At 33.1% G+C, this 20,470-nt stretch overlaps 1 protein-coding gene and 1 non-coding gene across 2 annotated transcripts; both read left to right on the forward strand.

The window, feature by feature from the left end:
- Positions 1 to 12,784: 12,784 nt before the first annotated feature.
- Positions 12,785 to 14,831, forward strand: LOC110804832 (uncharacterized). The gene is made up of 2 exons (XM_056836000.1): positions 12,785 to 14,536; positions 14,627 to 14,831. Exons 1-2 carry the CDS (start codon positions 12,785 to 12,787, stop codon positions 14,828 to 14,830), a joined length of 1,956 nt encoding a protein of 651 aa, XP_056691978.1. The 3' UTR covers position 14,831.
- A 4,284-nt stretch (positions 14,832 to 19,115) lies between these two features.
- Positions 19,116 to 19,201, forward strand: LOC130468370 (small nucleolar RNA R11/Z151). The gene has a single exon (XR_008928758.1). It is a non-coding gene; the product is annotated as a small nucleolar RNA R11/Z151 (small nucleolar RNA).
- Positions 19,202 to 20,470: the final 1,269 nt, after the last annotated feature.

A 20,470-nucleotide genomic window follows, 5' to 3' on the forward strand; every position in this document is an offset into this window, starting at 1 on the left:
CCTCCAATATCCCCCTCTTGAACAAACATCATCGGAAACTACCAACACCACATTAATTTCTGTTTTCTTTATTAATGAAGTTCTCCATTATAGATTTATAGTTCACAGTTCAACGATAAATTGATAAAAAAATGTTAAGTAACTAATTTCTAATATTTACTAATTTTACTTCGAAACCAACAAAACCAAAATGTTCCATGGAATGTTTTAACATAGAGCTATAAAATGGGCCATGTCAAGGGCCGCTCCGCCCCAAACTTAATGAAATTGGTCTGTTCGGGTCATAAACAAGTCATATTTAGTCAGCTCAAGTGACCTATTTAGCATAGCCTAGCCCGTTCCGACCCATGTTTTTTTAAAAGAAAATGAGTATATGAGTCACATCCTAAAAATACTTCGTAGTCTGTAATCTATCATACTTCTCACTGTATGTCACCCATTTAAAAGGCATAATCTTCATTTGAAACAATGGCCGAACCTCATTTTACTTTCAATCACTTTATAAAGTATGCAAAAATGTTGCTCTCCTTAAGTGATTAAGGTATAAACATCACGAACTAAACATTAAAAATAAAAATAAAAAATCAAACAATAACTAATCGATCAAAATCAACACAAAAACAATAAAATTTAGCAGCATTATCATACAAAATCACAAAATTAACCAATTCAATCATTAATCTCACAAAAAATCACAATTTTTTTTTAAGGGGAACAAAAAATCACAAAATTAACAAGTACCAATTAACTCAAATCTAAAGACGAACAAAATAAACCCAATAAAATCCCTAAAAAAATTGGCAAATAATACTACTTATTAAGTCATAACTCTTATAATTTATTTGATTTATTTGATTAGTTTGAATAGTCAACCTTGAGTTAAAGGTGAGTTAAACTACCAAAAATCTAACCTTAGGTCCCAATTATTGACCAAAAAAAAAGTGAGGTCCCAATTGGTGATTTATTGCAAAACTTAGACCTCAATAATGGGCTTAACTCCGTTTTACTCTGTTTCATAATGTTTTTACATTGTGTTTTATAATATTTTGGACATAAAAATTTACTATCTTATCCCTCTATGTAATTTTTCACTCACTTTCTCTTATTATCTTATCCCTCTTTATAATGCACAACATTTATAATTTTTCACTCACTTTCTCTTACTTTATTCATTTGTTTGTTACACTCACCCACATTTTTACACATCTATCTTATTCTATCCATGTTTTATAACATTCATCCACCTTTTTACACGTTCTCTATATTGTCTTAGTATTTTTGTCTATAGTAACTGTAAATATCATTATGAAACAGAGGTAGTATGTTTGACAAATATATATTTTTGTGGAATAGAAAAAATGAAAGAAATGTATCTATTCTAAGGAAACTCTTGAAATCATTTAATAAATGATCTTTTAGCGTCCCCATATAAAATTGTTTATAGTACCCTCATTCACCATTTGAATTAATCAAATTGTATTAAATATATAATTAATGCCAAGATTAGAAAAAGTTAAATGCAAATTTGCAACCTACGCTATTTTCCTAAGGGAATCAATCGGATCGAAAAAAGTCAAAATAAGATTATTTAGTGACAACAATCTATACTATATATTAAAAGGCGTCTATGAGAAAGTATACGTGACACATGGCGCTCTGCTTATTGGTAGTTCCCTGACTCTCTCCATGTAATCTTCATATACATTAAAAATAAAATCAAATATAATTTTCTAAGGTTTGAACCCTTGATCTAGAGTTTAAACAATAAAGCTTTTTACCACTAAGCTATTACATGTTTCATGTTATTATTGAAAAAAAACACATATAACTAAAAGTGAATGTTATATATTAATGTAGTAACTCGGGGCATCGTCCGGGCCCAAAAACTAGTTATTCGGTAAAAGGTGCAAATAATACATGTATTCACTTTTCAAGATTAGGAGTAAATACAAAGTACTAAAATGCATCAAGTCTATACTATATATTAAAAAGAGTTTTTACAAATGTCTACATGCCATAAGGCGCTCTCCCTCCATTCATAAATTCATGTTATCAATCCACTTTCATTTAAAAAATGAGATAAATGGTATGTATAAGGTTATCCACCACTTTCAACACTAGAGTGTTATCCAATTGATCTACGACCACCACTTTCAACACTAGAGTGTTATCCAATTGAGCTATGATTTTTTATACGTTATCTTAGCAAAATTAATAATAATATAATACAGAAAAACTGTCTTGTGACCAAAATTCAGACATAATTTTCATTGCATATAATAATTACTTAATTGTTATTCACATAATACTTCGGGACATCGCCTTGCTCCAAACACTAGTCTATATTATACTAAAAGAGAAGAAATCAATGTGGTGATGAAAAATATCACTCATTGATTCGCCTCTCTTTTAATAAATAAAAAAATAAAATATTTGATTCTATAAGTATTTTGTTAAAAATATTTGATTCTATTTTCCTCAACAACCAAAAAAAAAACAATCTACACATGGAGATCGAATATTTTATAAATGATCGTTTATATATTTTGGTAACAAATATAACCAATATTAGGTATCTTTTTTATAAATAAATTAATTTGTTATACGGACTATATAGTAGGATGTTTTTTTTTAAAAATAAGACGTTTCTACTGATACTAACATAATTACACTACAAAAAATTAGCACATAAATATTTTACAAGTATTCCGTATCACATATGACAAATAGATTAGCACATAAATATTTTATAAATAAATTAGCACATTAATAGTTTCAAAGAAGACACATAATTTTTACAAATAAACAGTACGGATTAGCACTTACAAGTTTTTCAAAGAAAAGACATAAATATTTTACAAATAAATTACCACATAAATATTTTCCAAATCAGTTACAAATTAAGTCACGAATATGAATAAGAGTGTATAAAAAAATTACAATATCAATCTATAATATTTTAACAATGTAACTAAATTTGATTATTAACCGCCATTAATTGTAATACTTTATACGTTGTATATTTAACAACTTAATTCGATAATTATCACCGTCATTGATAGTAATATTTTACTACTTTAAAAAAATTATGTAACTTCCTTAAACATGAGCAAAACTTGTGTAATCGAATATAATCTATCTACTCTTGCAATTCCTCAATATTCACACATCTTTCTACTTCTTATATATGTTTTTTGTTGATTATTAATACTTTATTATGTACATAGTCATGTACTCCATAGCATTATGTTGTATTTGTCTAAATACTTACTACCTCCGTTTCAAAAATGATATTTACGCTTTCTGTTTTAGTCTGTTTCATAATTTTCTTTACATTGTATTTCAGGACATGAAATTTTACTCAATACTATTTTTGGACATGAAATTTGACTTTGTACTATTTTTGGACATGAAATTTTACCATCTTAGCACATAAATTCATAAACCACACAACATTTACAAATTTTAACTCACTTTATTCTTTTTTTTTTCTTATACCCACCCATCTTTTTACATATCTATCCTATCCATATTTTATTATTATTACCTACCTTTTTACGCTCTTCCTCTTTTTTCTTAATATTTGTACAAATATTAACCATAAAGATCATTATGAAACAGATGTAGTAGATTAAACATCCATTTTTTGTAATAATTTTTACTATTGATAATTTAAAATATTAATAGTTGATATTACTTACTAACAATCGTGAAAATAAAAGTGGTTTATCCACAAAAAATGGAAGAATTACTCCCTCCGTCCAAATTCTTTACGTTTGGTATCATGCACGCGATTTAACAAATAATTAATATGGATAAATATTCTCTTTTAGTTTAACTTAAACAATGCAAATTACGTGTATTAATAGTATTTTCACTTTTATCAAAAATTTGACATTGAAAAAATGAGAAATACTTAATATTCCAATGGAAAAGTGTGAGAGATTTAATGGTAAAAATGACCTAACCATTTTAATTGGTTTGGAATAATTATTTGACATGATTTTTGACAGAATATTTGGGACTTTTATGCTACAATATAAAAAGAAATATTCTAAGTGTGAAGATTAAAATGGAACACTAGAAAAGGAAAGCGTAAAGAATAAATTGGGACGGAGGGAGTAGTAAATAAGAAAATCGATGTGCAACTAACACGTGGTCCGTTATACTTAAAAGAACTCCTCCAAATATTTTAGGCTAAACAATTGAATTATATTTTAGTCAATTTTTAACAAACTACTCCGAATCTGAATCACCTATTTTCATAACAGATTAGATGAACAATATAACTCAATATGGCAAAAATCAATTCAATATATACTACTCTGTAACTATCAACCAAACAAAGCCCCGGTTTAAAAAGGAAAAAAACATGTAAATGAACAAATTAATTAAAACTTAAACATAAGGATAGCACATTTTGTGATTCGGATGTTTAGCTATGTTTATATTGGTTATTTTCTTCTTTACGTCCTCCGACAGTCCGAAGTTGTGTATTGCGGGACTATGTTGCAAGTTAAAAAAAAGAAATATAAGAAATTATCAATTGGATTTACAATTTTTTGTTGTATAACATCAATTCGCATAAAAAAAGGACATAGAACAGGTCAGGATATGACTTATTCATATCCTAAAACATATTTAAATCTCCTGTTATGAAAAATAATTCAATAAATTCAAAATAGCATAAAAAAGGGGAAAAGATTGTATTGTTTTGTTGTTGGACATTCAAAAAAAAGTAAATAGTAGTGTTAAAGAGAATTTCAAAATCCATATACATATTTGCAATTTTATTAATCTATTAATATATACATGCCCATTATTACTCAGTAAAATAGATTGATTACAATTAGTATATAAGGATGCATCGATGTGAAGCTGACAAGTGTCACTTTCTAATTGTATTGCTTTGTTGTTGAACATTCAAAAGAAGAAAATAGGAGTGTTAAAAAGAATCGCATAGTCCATATTTATATTTGTAGTTTATTAACCAAAAATATAAACATCTCCACTATTACTCAGTAAGTAGATTGATTTCAAATGAGTGCAAAAATTGATAGTAAAATTTTATAAACCGTGAATTGTACAAGTGATATACTATCCTTGCAATAATAAACTATTTGATATATATATGTAACTTAGTTACCTGACGCGGGGATAGAGGAAAGTTTTTGACCCTCAATATGGTTGACCCCATCATCGATCTCAAGTGGCTGGGGATGGAAATAAGGTGGGTTATGGGAATGAATAATGTATCTGATGCGGGTGATGGGGTTATCCACCGTGGGTAGGACCTGGTCGGCCGCCTCACTTATCCTTTATCTAATTGATTATGAGTATATCAATATATATTTTTAACACTAACGTACATATTTTAATTTTGTATATTTACTCAATCACCGTAATCAGACAACTAAGTTTCCAAACAGTCTACAACAGAGTTTTAAAATTCAAAACTCTAATACCAAAAAGAAATTGCCGGACCAGGGTTGAGCTTGAACCGGGTGTCGATTTCGGGGTGGGTGATGGAGGCGGGATGAGTTTTATTTTGTACCCAGCGCTGGTGGGATCGGAATTGTGTTTGAGATGAGGATGAGTATCATACTTATCGTGGGTGGTGAGGATAAGAACAAGATAAGCAAGTACGGTTTTGGAGGGACCAATACTCGCCCCACGTCGAAGTCATTTGTAGCTAAATAAATAGATTGTATGAGTGAGTGTAAAGTGATCGGGTATAAAGATACATGGTGTGTCCAGTATAAGGTGGATTTGATTATCAAAGTAAATAATGGATGCAAATGACTTTACTTTTTGACACGGGTGATGAACAAGGTGAAAATAATTTCATATACGTACCCTTGGTCGTTTTTTTTTTAAATAAAATAAAATAAGAGACTAAACGGGGTCATAACATATCTATCATGTATTAATTTTAATTAGATGAATATCTATAAGCACTATTGATGATAATTGTCAATAACTGTAAATTAGTTTTCATTCAAAATTAATTTAAATTGTGTATCGCACGGGTATTATACTAGTTATAAACTAAAATGTGGTATTCACTTTTCAAGATTAGTAGCAGACAATATGAGTATTAGTTATACACAAGAGATGTAGGAAAAAAAACCTACGATTTACTAGGTAAAAGTTTAATGTTCAATACAAAGTACTAAAAAACAGTAAATCATGCTCCGTATAATGTATCTATATATATACTCTATTAAAAGACAAGGAACTGTCTATGAAGCTGACACGTGTCCTTATCTTTTAGTGTTTATTATTTACTTTTTTTGACTTACATATATATCAAATAATTATTTAAGGTAATCAATATCTTTTACAAATCTATTTTATTATATACGGAGTATTTGAAAGAATAAAATAATTCTATTACTTTGTATACTTAAAAAGAGTTTTCTAATATAATGATATATTAATTTGTCAACCTTAAACAATTATAACTCCAAACAAATTTAAAATGACCAATATAACTAAGAATGTATAATATTTTGTACATAATATAACATTTTAAAAAATAGATTCGACCTAAAAATACAACTATTGAATGTGATATTATACAACATTGAATAATTGTACATAACATACAAGAAGAAAAAACTAATGTAACCTATACGAAGTACTTAACTATGTAACTCGTATTAAACAAGCAAGTCGATGCATGCAAAACTAACACATCGTGCCCTATAATTTCTTTTTTATTTAAAAATCCTTCAAATTTTTTGAAAAAAATAATTAAAAAAAATGGATACTAATTCGTACTCCATATCTTATATTGTTATAAAGTTACTGAAATAATGCATTTATATTATATGAATAATATACTCATTTCTAAAAATCGTCTCATTTTTATAAATGATTGATTATACTTTATACCAAACAATATATATAACAATAAATACGTCATGAAAAATATCTTTTGATATTTCTAAATGAAAAATATATTCTTTAAAAATAATCATTTTCAAAAGTAATTTATGAGGTTGGTAATAAAATATATTTTAATATTACAAGAAAAATTGATAGCATTTTGAACATATTTAAATATGCAGTTTCTAAAATAATAATATGGTGAAATTAAAATATAGCTACTACTAAATTATACTTATCGTTTCAAGAATTCTTTTAAGAAAATGTATAAAACGAAATATATCTTATCGAGTATATATATTGGTATGTGCTTCCTCAAATACTATGAAAAATATGACCAAAACCAAATTCTCCAATTGGTGGACTATGATTTATAGTCATATATACATTATACATAGTAGTCATGAAGCCCAATTTAGTTTAGAACGTTACTATTTTTGGAAAGGGCCAACAATTGCATTATTACTTCTTTTTATCCACTACTAAAACCTAGGGTCTCACACTCTCTCTCATTTAATTAAAAAAAATTACTATCTTTCATTCTACCTACTTTAACCTCTCAATAAAATAATATTTGATAACCACACTTCAAAATTATACTAAAATTATTTGTAATGTATTCATGATAAGTAAACACTTTAAATTGGGACCGAGGGAGTTGTTTAAGAAGTATACTCCCTCCGTTCTCGATTATTAGTCATTTTTAGAACTTGTCACTATTTACAATTGAAGAGAATCTTCTCATTTCTTTCCAATACGTATTTCAAAATATATTCATGTTATTTTGTTGGTTTCAATGTGTAGGTTAACAATATCAATTTTTTATATTTCTTTAACGTACGTATTTTGAGATATATACGTTTAAATATGGAGTTGAAACGGATGAAAAAGTCAAAAGGGGACTAATATTTAAGAGCAGGGGAGTATTATTATTAAATAAAAAATTAATGTCAATAAATATATGCTCAAAAGTATAAGGGTTAGTATAGAATTCAAAGGTGGTGTTTAAGATGAATTATTGATCATATTTGATATAAAATTACTTAAATAACACACTCCGTATTAGGGCTTTGTTAAGTTATTGTTAATAATATTTTTTTGATAGTAGAATAATAGGTTAATGCAACGAATGCAAGATTACCTATGTATAAAATTTTGTACAAAATTAACATTTTGATACGTAAATCGTGCGTCACGCCTTAGTGGATTATGGGGATAAAAATGTATATGTCGAGCGATGATGGATTATAGGGGGTACTTCTATTCACCTGATTTTCACTTATTTTTTATGAACTTATCTTATCTGAACTTACCTGGACTTATTAGAACTTATCAACACTTGGTTTATTCATAAAATAAAATTGGTCAACCCTAATTTTTTTCGGAACTTATCTTATCTGTAATTATTTGAACTTAACTGAACTTATGTGAAGTTATCTGGAATTATTTTTAAACACAAATGAAAATAAGGTGAACAAAACAGAGCCTTAGACTGGAAACGTCTTCCTAGCTTATCTTTCATCTAATTGATTATGAATATATCTACATGTTTTCATTACTAACCTAAAAATAATATATTCTATTTATTTTTCTCAATCACTCGAATCAGAGAATCCAATTAAATCATAGAAAAGAACAATGTTTTTAAATTCAAAACCCTCCTACCAAACAAAATAAATTTGTTGGATCTATGGGTGGATTTGAGATGAATCATTGATCATATTTGGTGTTAATTTAAGATGAATCAGCAATCATATTTCATATAAAGTTACTTAAATAACACACTATATCAAAATTCATCTACGAGAATAAATTTGTTGGATATAGGGGTGAGTTTGAGAGGGTGTAAATATTTGAGTGGTGAAGATGCGAGGATGAATTTTATTTTGTACCCCACGAGGCGGTGAATAGGGTTGGGATGGGGATGAGTACCATACACTATCGTGGGTAGCAGAGATGGAGATGGTATTTTTAGGAGGGTATGGAAGTGGAGGGACCATCTTCCGCACGCACCCGCTTCAGAGTCATCTCTACTTGAATAAAAAGTGTGGGTAGGTGTTAATTGATCGGATAATTGGTAGATGGTATATCGAGTATTAGATGGTATGATTACCAAGGTAAAAATGGATGAAAATAACTTCATATATGTTTGACATGGTGATGAAAGAGGTCAAAATAATCGTTGTGTGGAATAGGAGGGTCTCCCACAAATTTGCTTCAAGTGTGGTAGATTTGAATTTTAATTAGAATAATATCTATAATTTATATTTAGAAGACAATTATATATAACTATAGATTAGATTTAATGCAAAATTAATATTTAGATCATAAATCGTGCATCGCACGGGTACTATACTAGTTATACACTAAAAATGTAGGGTCAAAAAAAATTATAGTAATAATTTAAACTTGGAATGGGCTAGAATAATTTAAACTCGTTTTTCTTTTTGAAACCCAATTAAATTCCCCAACTCAAAATAAAAATCATTTTCTTCTAATTAAAAATAATAAAAAATATAACCGATAAAATACATTTAAATAAGTATTTAAATGCGACTTTAATTTATAGAAATAATAAAATTCCCTATAAATATAATTAAATATATTTATAATTACTTAAATACAGGGTATCATAGTTACCTCATTAAAATAAATATTAAAAAAGAAAAATTGATGAAAATAAGTCAACCTTTGATCAGTTTATTAAAAATAAGTCATGGTTTTGATTATATCTGAATAAGTCTAACTTTATGACCCGTTGTTGCAGGTTATGTAACACACTAACACGCCATATTTTGACATGCTTTTCAAAGTAAGTTACGTTTGTGGCACATTTCAACTCGCTTTTCAAATCAAGTTTTTAGACACGTTTTCTGTGACGATATTTTACTTGGCCAAGCACATTTTTTGAAGCGAATTTAGAGAGACTATATGACAGATGAAGTATACAGTATCTCTATTATATAAAGGAACAGCTGAGGGCATAATAGTAAAATAACTTTTCGTGTCCCCCTGCGAATTGACGAAATTACCCCCTAAGTAAACCCCCCAGCCTTTCACTCTCACACATACCTCTCTTTCTCTCTCCTAGGTCTTCGGCGTCCCTCAACCTCCGAGTAAACTGTACTGAAGGTCCCTAAACTTTGCCAAAAGGAGCAGTTAGGTCCCTCAAGTTTCAAAAGGAGCATTTAGGTCCCTCAAAATGGATGGAAAACGCTGCTTTTTGTTTTCCGTTACTAACGGCCGTTAAAATGAATATAATAATATTAAAAATTATTAAAATAAAAGGAGAATTAATATACACGTAGATTAATGATTGAAAACAGATGATTTTGATGAAAATAAGCCTTTTCCAATTACTTAGAGGTTTCAACTTACTTTTTCAATGTGTACACGTGGAAACCTTCCAACTTCTCTCGTTTTTTCTGGTTCCTTCCTAATAATGTTTTGGCGGTAATTTTTTACTGTTCCCAACCCTATTTCCCCCCTTTTCACTTCCTATTTATATGGCCCCCCCCCCCATTTTCACTCTCAGTTGTCTTTTTGCCATTTACTCACTCAAACACTTAAGAGAATTTGAAGTTATTACTCTGAGTTTTCTGCAAAAATGGGTTCTTGCGTATCAGGAAAGAGGACTGCTGATAAGTGGGAATGTCACACCCCCAAGAGAACAAGAATTTCCAGATGGGACGAAGGTATTTTCATTCAATTTGTCGGTTTTTTCAATAAATGTTTGCAGTTGAGCCATGATAAATTAGGGCTTTTTTGTTAAGTAACTTTTTCCCAAAATTGGTGCATGCATTATCTTGATTGTGGTGTTTTATATGTTAATTTAAACAATCGTGGGCTGATTTCGCATAATTTATCAATTGAAGTTGGAATTAGGGTTTCGTCCGTTTTTACTTTCCAATATTTAATTCGAATTGATGCTTGCATGTTCTTGAAAATGGTGTTTAATATGTTAAATTATACAATTGTTGCCTAATTTGGAATTAATTTAAACTAGATTTTGTAGTAATTAGGGTTTCACTTACTGTTTTTGATTCACTTAAATAAAAAACAGAGTTTGATTAATTCGAATTGATGCTTGCATGTTCTTGAAAATGGTGTTTATTTAAACTATTGTTTAATTTGGAAGTATTTTAATCTAGATTCCGTATAATAATTAGGGTTTACTTACTGTTTTATTGACTTTGGCCGTTACTTTGAATTTAGGAGACCTTGCTTTAAGGGAGGCACACCCCCTTTGTCATCATCAAGACATCCTCGTCACCCAGATCTTCACCAAGCTGGACTAGGAGGGGCAGGCTGCTGTGCAGATGGTGTGCAAGCAGTGGCGTAGGTGGGCCAAGTTGCGGTACCGCCTCCCATACCACTACCCTCAAGGATGCTGCCGCGCGTGGCTGCGGGAGTGGGTGATCATGGACATCATTGACAATGATGGCCGTGACTTCCACGCCTGGATGGACAAGGACATGACCGTCTACTTTGACGGCTTCCCCCTCCTTTTCAAGGAGGAGGAGTAGCTGGTGGTGGAGGCCATGCAGGGGTGGTGGTGGCGCTGGTGGTGGCCCCTCTTTTGTCAAGCTTATGATGATCCAGCTTGTTTATAGCTTTTTTTATTTTTAATTTTCAAGGACAATTATATTACTACTGTCATTGCAATTAGGTTTTTGTGAATGTGACAAATGTTGGTTTTTGGTATTTGTCACTGCTATGACAGTAGTTTATATCTAACCGTAGGCTTCTCCCTCAATAGTGGATTGAGGTTTGAAATGTTAGGGTTGAAGCCTACCCTTTTGTAAATGAATTCTGATCATGTGGATGAATGAATGAATGCAATTTAACCTTTTGTTATCTCTTGTGTTGTTATTCAAGATTTGGTTTGGTTTGATTTCTTAAAGTTTTGTTTTTTTAATTGATATTGTTTAACTTTGATCAGATGATGTTGATGATTTGACTTTGAACCCTTGCATATATGTGCATCATGGTGGTGAATGGGTTGTGCAAGGTGATATGGTTTATAGTGGGGGGAGGGTGGATGTCTTTGATTACATCCATGAGAATGCAGATGGCAAATATGTTAAGGAATTAGTCGATAGTTTAGGTTATAATGATATAGAGAAAGTACATTTTTGGGACCCTAGGAAAGAATTCAAGAATGGGGTTAGGTTTTTAGGTTTTGATAGTAGTACTTGTGACCCTTTCTTAGCTTTACTCTTTGAATACAAAAGCATTCATATATACATTGAACATAAAATCAAACCCACCTACAACTTTAACCTAAACAGGAGTGCAGGAGGGGGAGGAGGGAGAGGTAGCTTCCTTGAGTTGTTGAATACTGATGTGGTTGACTTAAATTCTGATTATGTGGAACCACCTTTTACAGTACTCCCACCCAAACAAACTGAAACTCAACCTGAACCTCAACCTGAACCTCAAATTCAACCTCAAAATGTGCCTCAACCTGAAATTGATTATGATTCAGAGGGTAAAGATGAAGATGATGATGAGTTAGCCCCTGCTAGGTCTAAGATATCTGATGATATGAGAAGGGAAAAGGCTTATTTTGAGGAGTTAGTAATGTTGAAAAAACTAGCAGAAAGTAAAGTAGAAGGTGGTCTGAATTTGGGGGATGACTTTGATGGATACAGTGACTTAGACAGCCCTAGTGAGTCAGAAGATGAGGATGATGTTGGTTACTTAGTTGCACCACAACACCATAAGAGGGGGGAGAGGGAAACAGAAGCAAAACAACACTGAAACTGAAGAGAGGGAAGCCACTTTTTATGTTGGGCAACAGTTTGAGAATCCAAAGACATTTAGGAAAGAAATCATAGATTATTCAATTGATAAAGGAAGAAACATTCCATTTTCTAAAAATGATTCCACTATGGTTTGTGCAGAGTGTGAGCACAAAGATAAAGGTTGTAAATGGAGAATTTGGGCTTCATGGGAGAGAGGAAGAAGGTCATTTACAGTGAAAACATTTGTCAGTGAGCACACTTGTGGTAGGACACCTATCATTAAGAAGATGACTTCACATTGGATTGCAGAACACTACCAGAATCTGTTTAAGGTTAACCCTTACATGAGAGTGCAAGATATTCAGGAAACCATTTGGTTAGAAAAGGGTATAAGGGTGAGCAAAGACAAGGCTGCCAGGGCTAGGAGAAGGGGTCAAGCACTCATTGTTGGTGAATACAAAGAGCAGTATGCATTACTCCCAAGGTATGCAGCTGAGATACTAAGAAGCAATCCAGGGAACACAGTGAAGTTGAAGTTGGATGCAAATGTGTTTGACAGACTGTATTTGTGTTTTGAGGCACTTAGGAAAGGGTTCTTGGCAGGATGCAGACCTTTCATATCACTTGATGGATGTTTCTTAAAGGGACCATTTGGGGGTCAATTGTTAGTAGCAGTAGGGAGGGATGGAAACAATCAAATGTTCCCTTTGGCTTGGGCTGTTTGTGAGGTTGAGAGCACTGACACATGGAGTTGGTTTCTAGAACTTCTAGCTACTGATTTAGGCACTAGTGAAGGAGCAGGGTACACTTTCATGTCTGACCAACAAAAGGGTTTACTTGCTGCTGTGTCAAATGTGTTTCCACAAGCTGAAAGTAGGGTGTGTGCAAGGCATGTGTACTGTAACTTTAGGGGAGTGTTTGGAGGTGGTTTAGAGTACAGAAAACAATTTTGGACTATTGCAAAAAGCAACACAGTAAATCACTTCAATGAAAACATTGAAGTAATGAGGGGTATTTCACATGAAGCTGCTGAAGACCTACTGAAAAGGAACTACAAGAAATGGTGTAGCGCATTCTACACTCCATTATCTTGTTGTGACAGTGTAGACAACAACATGAGTGAGGTGTTTAATGCATACATCTTGAGTGCAAGGCACAAGCCTATTATTACCATGTTGGAAGATATCAGTGAGGGTTTGATGGAAAGACTGCATAAGAAAAGAGATTTCATTGGGAAAAAGGAGATAATGTTGTGTCCTAGGATCCAAATTCAGTTAGAGAAACACAAAATTTGGGCTAGGGGTTGGAATGCATACTGGGATGGTGGGTTTTGCTATGGAGTAAGAGAAGGTGCAACACAGGTTAAGTATGTGGTGGATCTGAACCAACATACTTGCAGTTGCAATGCATGGCAGGTGAGTGGGATTCCATGCAAACATGCAATTGTTGCTATATGGAATAAAGTAGACCACCCAGAACAATATGTCAATGCATATTTCTGCAAACAGACCTACATGAAGGTATATGAATTTTTGTTAGAGCCTTTAAATGGTCCTCAAGAGTGGCCTACTTCTGATAGCATTGTTGTGGCTCAAAAGGTGAAAAAGGTCAATGGAAGACCTAAAACAAAGAGGAGATATGGTGTTGGAGAGGTAACTGCATCTGGTAAGCTGAAGAGAACAGGTTGTTCTATGAAATGCAGCTTATGTGGTGTGATAGGCCACAACAAAAGGGGTTGCAAGAATGCCCCTAAGCAACAACAACACAGCAACAATCATGCTACTGCAGAGCAGACCACACCACAGCAACAACACCCAAGAACCAGTTCAGCTATACCAATGCACAATAGGGGTGTGGGTATTTATACCTACCCAAATGGGTATCAAAGAATAGCTACTGTAAGTCATTCAATATACTCAAATTCTTTCTTACATGTTACTTTACTGTACTGAAGCCAACTTGTTGCTAATTTGTTTTAATTAATGCAGCCTATATCACAACACTTCCCCACACCACAGAGGCAAAGACCTCCTGCAGCTTTCTATTCTGATCATGGGGGTGAGCAAACCATCTACTCCTTCCCTGCACATGACTTCCCATTGTCACAGACTCAACCAAGTCAAGGACACACAATATCAAGCCAAGCATTGCAGGATCTTGCAATGGCTAGAAGATTAGAAAAAAGACCATGAGGTTAGATTTTATTGAATTTAAAGTCTTCATTACATTTCATTAGTGCAGATCATTACATTTTACCTACCCACTTAACCCACTTAACTTAAAACAAACCAGATAAAAAAAAACAGAACCACTAGGATTACAACCCACACTTCACATTTCACACTAATAGGTCTTCTCATCTTGCTCATCACATAGTCTGCCTCCCTCTTCCTTGCATAATTGTTAGCTTCACTAAGTTTTGTCCTAAAACTATCAACTTCAGCAGCAAGGCTTTGTTTATCTTGCATTAGCCCTAGTATGACAATTGTTTGCCAAGTTGTTGGTTCTTGTTCATCAATCCATCTAAAAAAAATGCAACCCCTTCTGTTTGTTTCAACATCATAATCTGGACAAGCAATGAACCTCCTTCCAGGATTTTCTTTTGTCCATGCCTTTTGAATGGATACTGTGAATCCACAGTAGCACCTCTTAGGGTGTTCATTATCACCATTGTTGAACAAAGAGATAGCCCTGTTCATCATTCTGCAAATAAATTACGTTTTAATAATTATTTCCTAAATATGTTTAATTATTGTTAAAATAAGCTAACTTAAGATTTTAAAAAAAATGGCAGAAAAATACCTTTTTGTTGAGAAGAGTCAGCTATGGTGGAGCAACAGAGAAAAAACACAGAGCAGAAGATGGAGAAGAAAGAATTTTGTTTTTTAAGTGTTTTATTGTTGTTTTGTTGTGCATGGAATGTTAAATACTCTGTTTTTTGAGAGCCTCAACGGCTATATTTTTGTAAAAAGCTAACTGAAATGAATTCCCCTTTATTTAATTATTGGTAAATGGTAAATGTAACTGTTTTTTTGTCGTTTAGTGCCTTTTATTTAGTTTCCTTTTAATTTAATTGAATTTTAACGGCCGTTAGTGACGGAAAACAAAAAGCAGCGTTTTCCATCCAAACGCAGGGACCTAAATGCTCCTTTTGAAACTTGAGGGACCTAACTGCTCCTTTTGGCAAAGTTTAGGGACCTCCAGACCTATTTACTCCTCAACCTCCCTCCCGTTTTCTCTCTCCTTCCTCTTCATCTTCTTCGATCTTCTTCCACTAATCCTCTTCCACCAAACCCCGTCCTCCATTCCAAACCCTAAATATTTTGTGTTTCTTTCACCGCACACGCAGACTCTCTCTCCTCCGCCTCTCGCCTTCGCCACCGCCATCACCATCAACGTCTGATCTTTTGGAGATCCGGGTGAGATAACTCGCCACTTTTCAGTTCTATTCTCTTCTCAAAGATTCGGTAAATTGGGATTAAAACTTATGTTCTTATTCGTTTGATCTTTGTGTTATTGAGGTTTTTTAATCATCAATTGGTTGAGATGGAGATGGAGAAGGAGGCGACATCGGTCGGCCCTTTTCACGTTGAATCTCTTCAAAAATCAAAACCCTCATCATCATCTAACCAGTTAAGTTTCCCAATTTTTTGTTTTCGATTAATTAGGGTTTCTATTTTGCTTTACTTATGTCAATTTCGTGTAATTTTTTATTAACCAGAAGGGGGCGGCATCGGTCGATTAATTAGGGTTTCAAAACCCTCACGTTGATTTTTTTTTTAGTGAAGTTCTTACTGAGGCGATGGCTTCTTCATCAGGTATGAAACTATGAATATCCTCTTACCATTTTGTTTAATTGCTAATTTGATTGAAAAATACAATCTTTTGTCAATCAATTGAAAAAAAAACATTCTTATTTCTAATTCTTCATGTATTTGGTTCATTTTCTCATCTGGGTATGTCTTAAAAAAAACGCCAATTACTTTGAGTTTTGGATCGTGATAGACTACAATTGTAGTTTATTAGTTGGTAATAAAAACAATAAGATTATCAAGCCAAAAAAATACAATTCTCAAATAAATGTTAAAAATCAATAAGATTATCAAGCCAAAAAATTCACTGACACCCAAGACCAAGGAATTCAAAATTAACTAAAACAAAAGTATATATCACCACACCACCGGTAGCGAAACGACGACGAAAACCCCAATAGGTGCAGATTCCTGATATGCATGTCGTATTTAAATGGGTAGTGATCCAAGAGTCGTCTTAATCGAATTCGAGATTTGTCGATATAAACCCCACATGAACTCCAACAACATGGATAAGTTAATTGGCCGGTTCCAATAGCCGGCGCCTCAGCGGAAAGTCTTATGTGCAAGGGTGATAAAATTATGGAGGGAGAGATAATCAGGACATAGTTGATGATTTGAGTCTCTTGAGATGAAACAACGGGAGGAGAGAAAGGTGGGGATTATTGTCTCCATTTTCACTTATATCTCCTTCGTTGATGTTGGTGGTGTTGTTGTTAATGCCAAATAAGAGAATGGAGTTTACTGTTTAGGTTTTGATAGATAAGAGCCTTTTACTCTTTTAGTGGTCTTTGATTACTTATGATTGTCTTAGATTAAAGGTCTTACTACCCTTACGAGTTACGACCTTTAGGCTTCCCTATTTTCAGGTGAGCGGGTCAAATCGTATTTTAGACTACATGCTCTATGACTTTAATTAAGAAAAAATAATAAAAGTAATTTGGTTAAGTAATATATTTAAGGTTATAATAATATTAGAGATTTAAACATTGTAATAATATTGATAATTTAATGTGTAGTTTTGGAGTTTTATGATAGAAGAAAATGAAGATAAAGTTATGCAAGATCGAATGTTGAGATGGAAGGTTAAAAAATGACAACAAGGACAATCACTCACCCCGTAACAAAAAGGACGCGAAAATGCCAAAAGAAGAACCAATTATGCGCGTAAGTATTACGTAGTACATTGTTTAAAGGGTATGATTATTACTCCGTACATTGTTTGATTTCTTTACTTTAGTATTACAATTTATATTTTCGTATGGCCATGAGTATTAAATTGTATTTTGTTCTTAAATAGAGATGATGTCTAATTTTTCCTTAGACGAACTTTACGAACATTTTTTCTTGCCTTATAATTAATTTATATAATTTTTTATTACCAACTTAATTGATTAAATTTTGTGAAACATACTTTCTTATTCAACTGTGTGAGATGTTTTCATTTAATGCTTTATAGTGGTTATTCAACTGAAATAGGCCAGCAGAATAATCAGTGGAAAAAAAAATTGAATTTATAGATGGATTTTTGAGATGTAAAATCAGTAGTACTTGAATATCATTTTCATTTGAAACGCCGATTAGAAAGCCTTGATTTTGAAGGAATTTATTAAAAGAAGAACAAGAAAAAATGATAAGTAACGAGAAAGAAGAATGTTATTAATCTATTAGAATGATTATCCAACCACTTTGAATTTATGTATATCAGGTAAAGGTGCTGCATACAACGTTTATTCTGCCTCAGCAACACTGCAGCTGGCATGCAGTTAATATAAACAGAAAGTAGTCTAAATACCAACATACCAGCATTCAACTTATGATAATTGTGATATTATCCTTATTAGGTCAACATATACATGTATAGAAATAGGTGAAGTACTAGCATTGCAACGCCACTCATATGGAATAAGAAAAACAACAGAGGAAGGAGATGCCTAATCTAACCAGAATAAAAACAAAATATTTATATATTTAGACCCATAAAATGACCTAGAAAAAATTGATGAAATGTATTCTCTATCCCTTAACACTAAAGTCTATAGCAGATTAGCAGCAGTTCATATACATATACTTGCGTTTCAGAGTTCAGATTAGAGTTGATTGTCTGATACAAATGAATATGATACGATTTGAGATCCCATACAACGTCTTAAGAGCTGGTAGAAGTGTCAAACAACAAACTTTTTTAGGCTTCTGATTCACAGATACTCTGAAGGCATCTTTCGAAATTCCAACAACTATTGGTAGTGACCAAGGATTCCACTCAATAGCTTGATTGAGTTTGTAGTTCACATTTGTGACGTTTTGTTGATTGGGGTATTAGTTTTATGCATCCATTTATGCTAATTATACATAATTTCTTTGTTTTTATTTCTTTACTTATTTGTTTTCTATGTTTGAATAACAGCACCGCCAGTGCAGAAACCGTGAGAAGTACAATCAGGAGGCTCGGGGAGCAGAAGGAGAGTTAGATCTTTCATGTGTACTACACCAAAGTGAGTTGCGATCGGTTCGTTCCTCGGGTCGTGCTCATGGACCCGATAACTTAGTGTGGACTAGAGTTTCTGACCTTTGGAACTCTGAGTAAACCTTTGAAAAACTATTGTTTCAGCTTTATTTTTCCTCAAAAATTATGTTTTTATGTGACTAATTTGTGGGTTGATTAGAGTTGATGATGATAATTTACCTTATCTTAGAGGATTTCAGTGAGATCAATGATCTATGATCTGATTGTTACACACACTGAAGCTCTTATATCTCTCTTTCATAGTTATTCCAACTATGATAGCGTTGCGGAATGTTGGTTGTTTACATGCATGTGCATGAAGTATATTGTTTCTTGCTATGACGAGATAAAGAACACGGGAGTGTTCTGTAGGTCGATCTATTGGTCTTGCCGTGAGCCTTTCAAATAGACGACTTCTCCGAGTATGGAACTGGGAGGACGTTCCGAAGTGCCTTAGCCCTGTCAAGCAGAGCAAACGTGAGCTAACCTCGGGGGTTTAACCGAGGAAACCCCCTCCGATGCCTAAGTCAGCAAATAGATAAGAAGTCTTTAGAGAGGGAATATAGAGAGAAGGTGGAGCAAGTACCGTGTGTAAGAATGTGTCCCATCATGAATGATGTGGGTGCTATTTATAGGTGTACTATTCTGTACTTTGGCCTACTTAGATGCCGCCACGTGTATGACGGCGATGTACTTTATTCCTTGTCGTTGTCGTTTAGCCTGCAGGTCCCTTCTTGGACTGATGCAGCTTTGTCTAGCTCTGCTCTGTGTCTTTATACGTGATCTGGGGAGGTTTGATCTGCCTGGGCTGCATATGCTTGGCTTGGGGTTTAGAGTCTTTCTTTGACTTGGGTGTGCCCTGGGTGTCAGGGTTTGCTCTGTCATTGATGTTCTGTCCTCTCTGGATGTGACCCCGTACAACTAGTCCCTCAAGAGTAGAGCTGACCTTTTAAGTCAGGTCTGCTCTTCTATCCTTGATCTGGATATGACCCCGTACAACTAGTCCCTCAAGAGTAGAGCTGACCTTTTAAGTCAGGTCTGCTCTTCTGTCCTTGATCTGGACTCTTTGGGGCTGCAATGCTTGTTTTGTTGGCTTTTTGCTTTTGTCCTGGCTGTGTATTTTCTTGCTACCAGTCCCTCCAGAGTAGATCTAATTTTTTTTTTTTTTTTTTTTTTTTTGGGCGGGCTTTCTTTGAGGTGAATGGTAAGAAATCTTTGGGGATTTTAACCGGCTTTTCCTCGTGCCACGCGTTGCCCATCCGAAGAGTCAATTGGAATCGTCGCTCAATCTGGACCGTCCTTCATCATGATTAAGTTTGGTTGAATTGAGGTCTACACGTGTCCTTCATCCTGCTTGTGCAACTGTATCGTTGCTCGCATCCTAGCCGTTCTTCTTTGGCTTTTAAAAAGAAAAGGTAACTTCCTTCCTTCTTCATCTTCATTTCTTACCTTCTCTCTCCTTGGTGTTTCTGAGAAAAACACTTGAGTGCTCTCATTTTCCGTTGCTTGTTATT

Source organism: Spinacia oleracea, chromosome 2 (genome assembly GCF_020520425.1).
Source record: "Spinacia oleracea cultivar Varoflay chromosome 2, BTI_SOV_V1, whole genome shotgun sequence".
Lineage (NCBI taxonomy): Eukaryota > Viridiplantae > Streptophyta > Magnoliopsida > Caryophyllales > Amaranthaceae > Spinacia > Spinacia oleracea.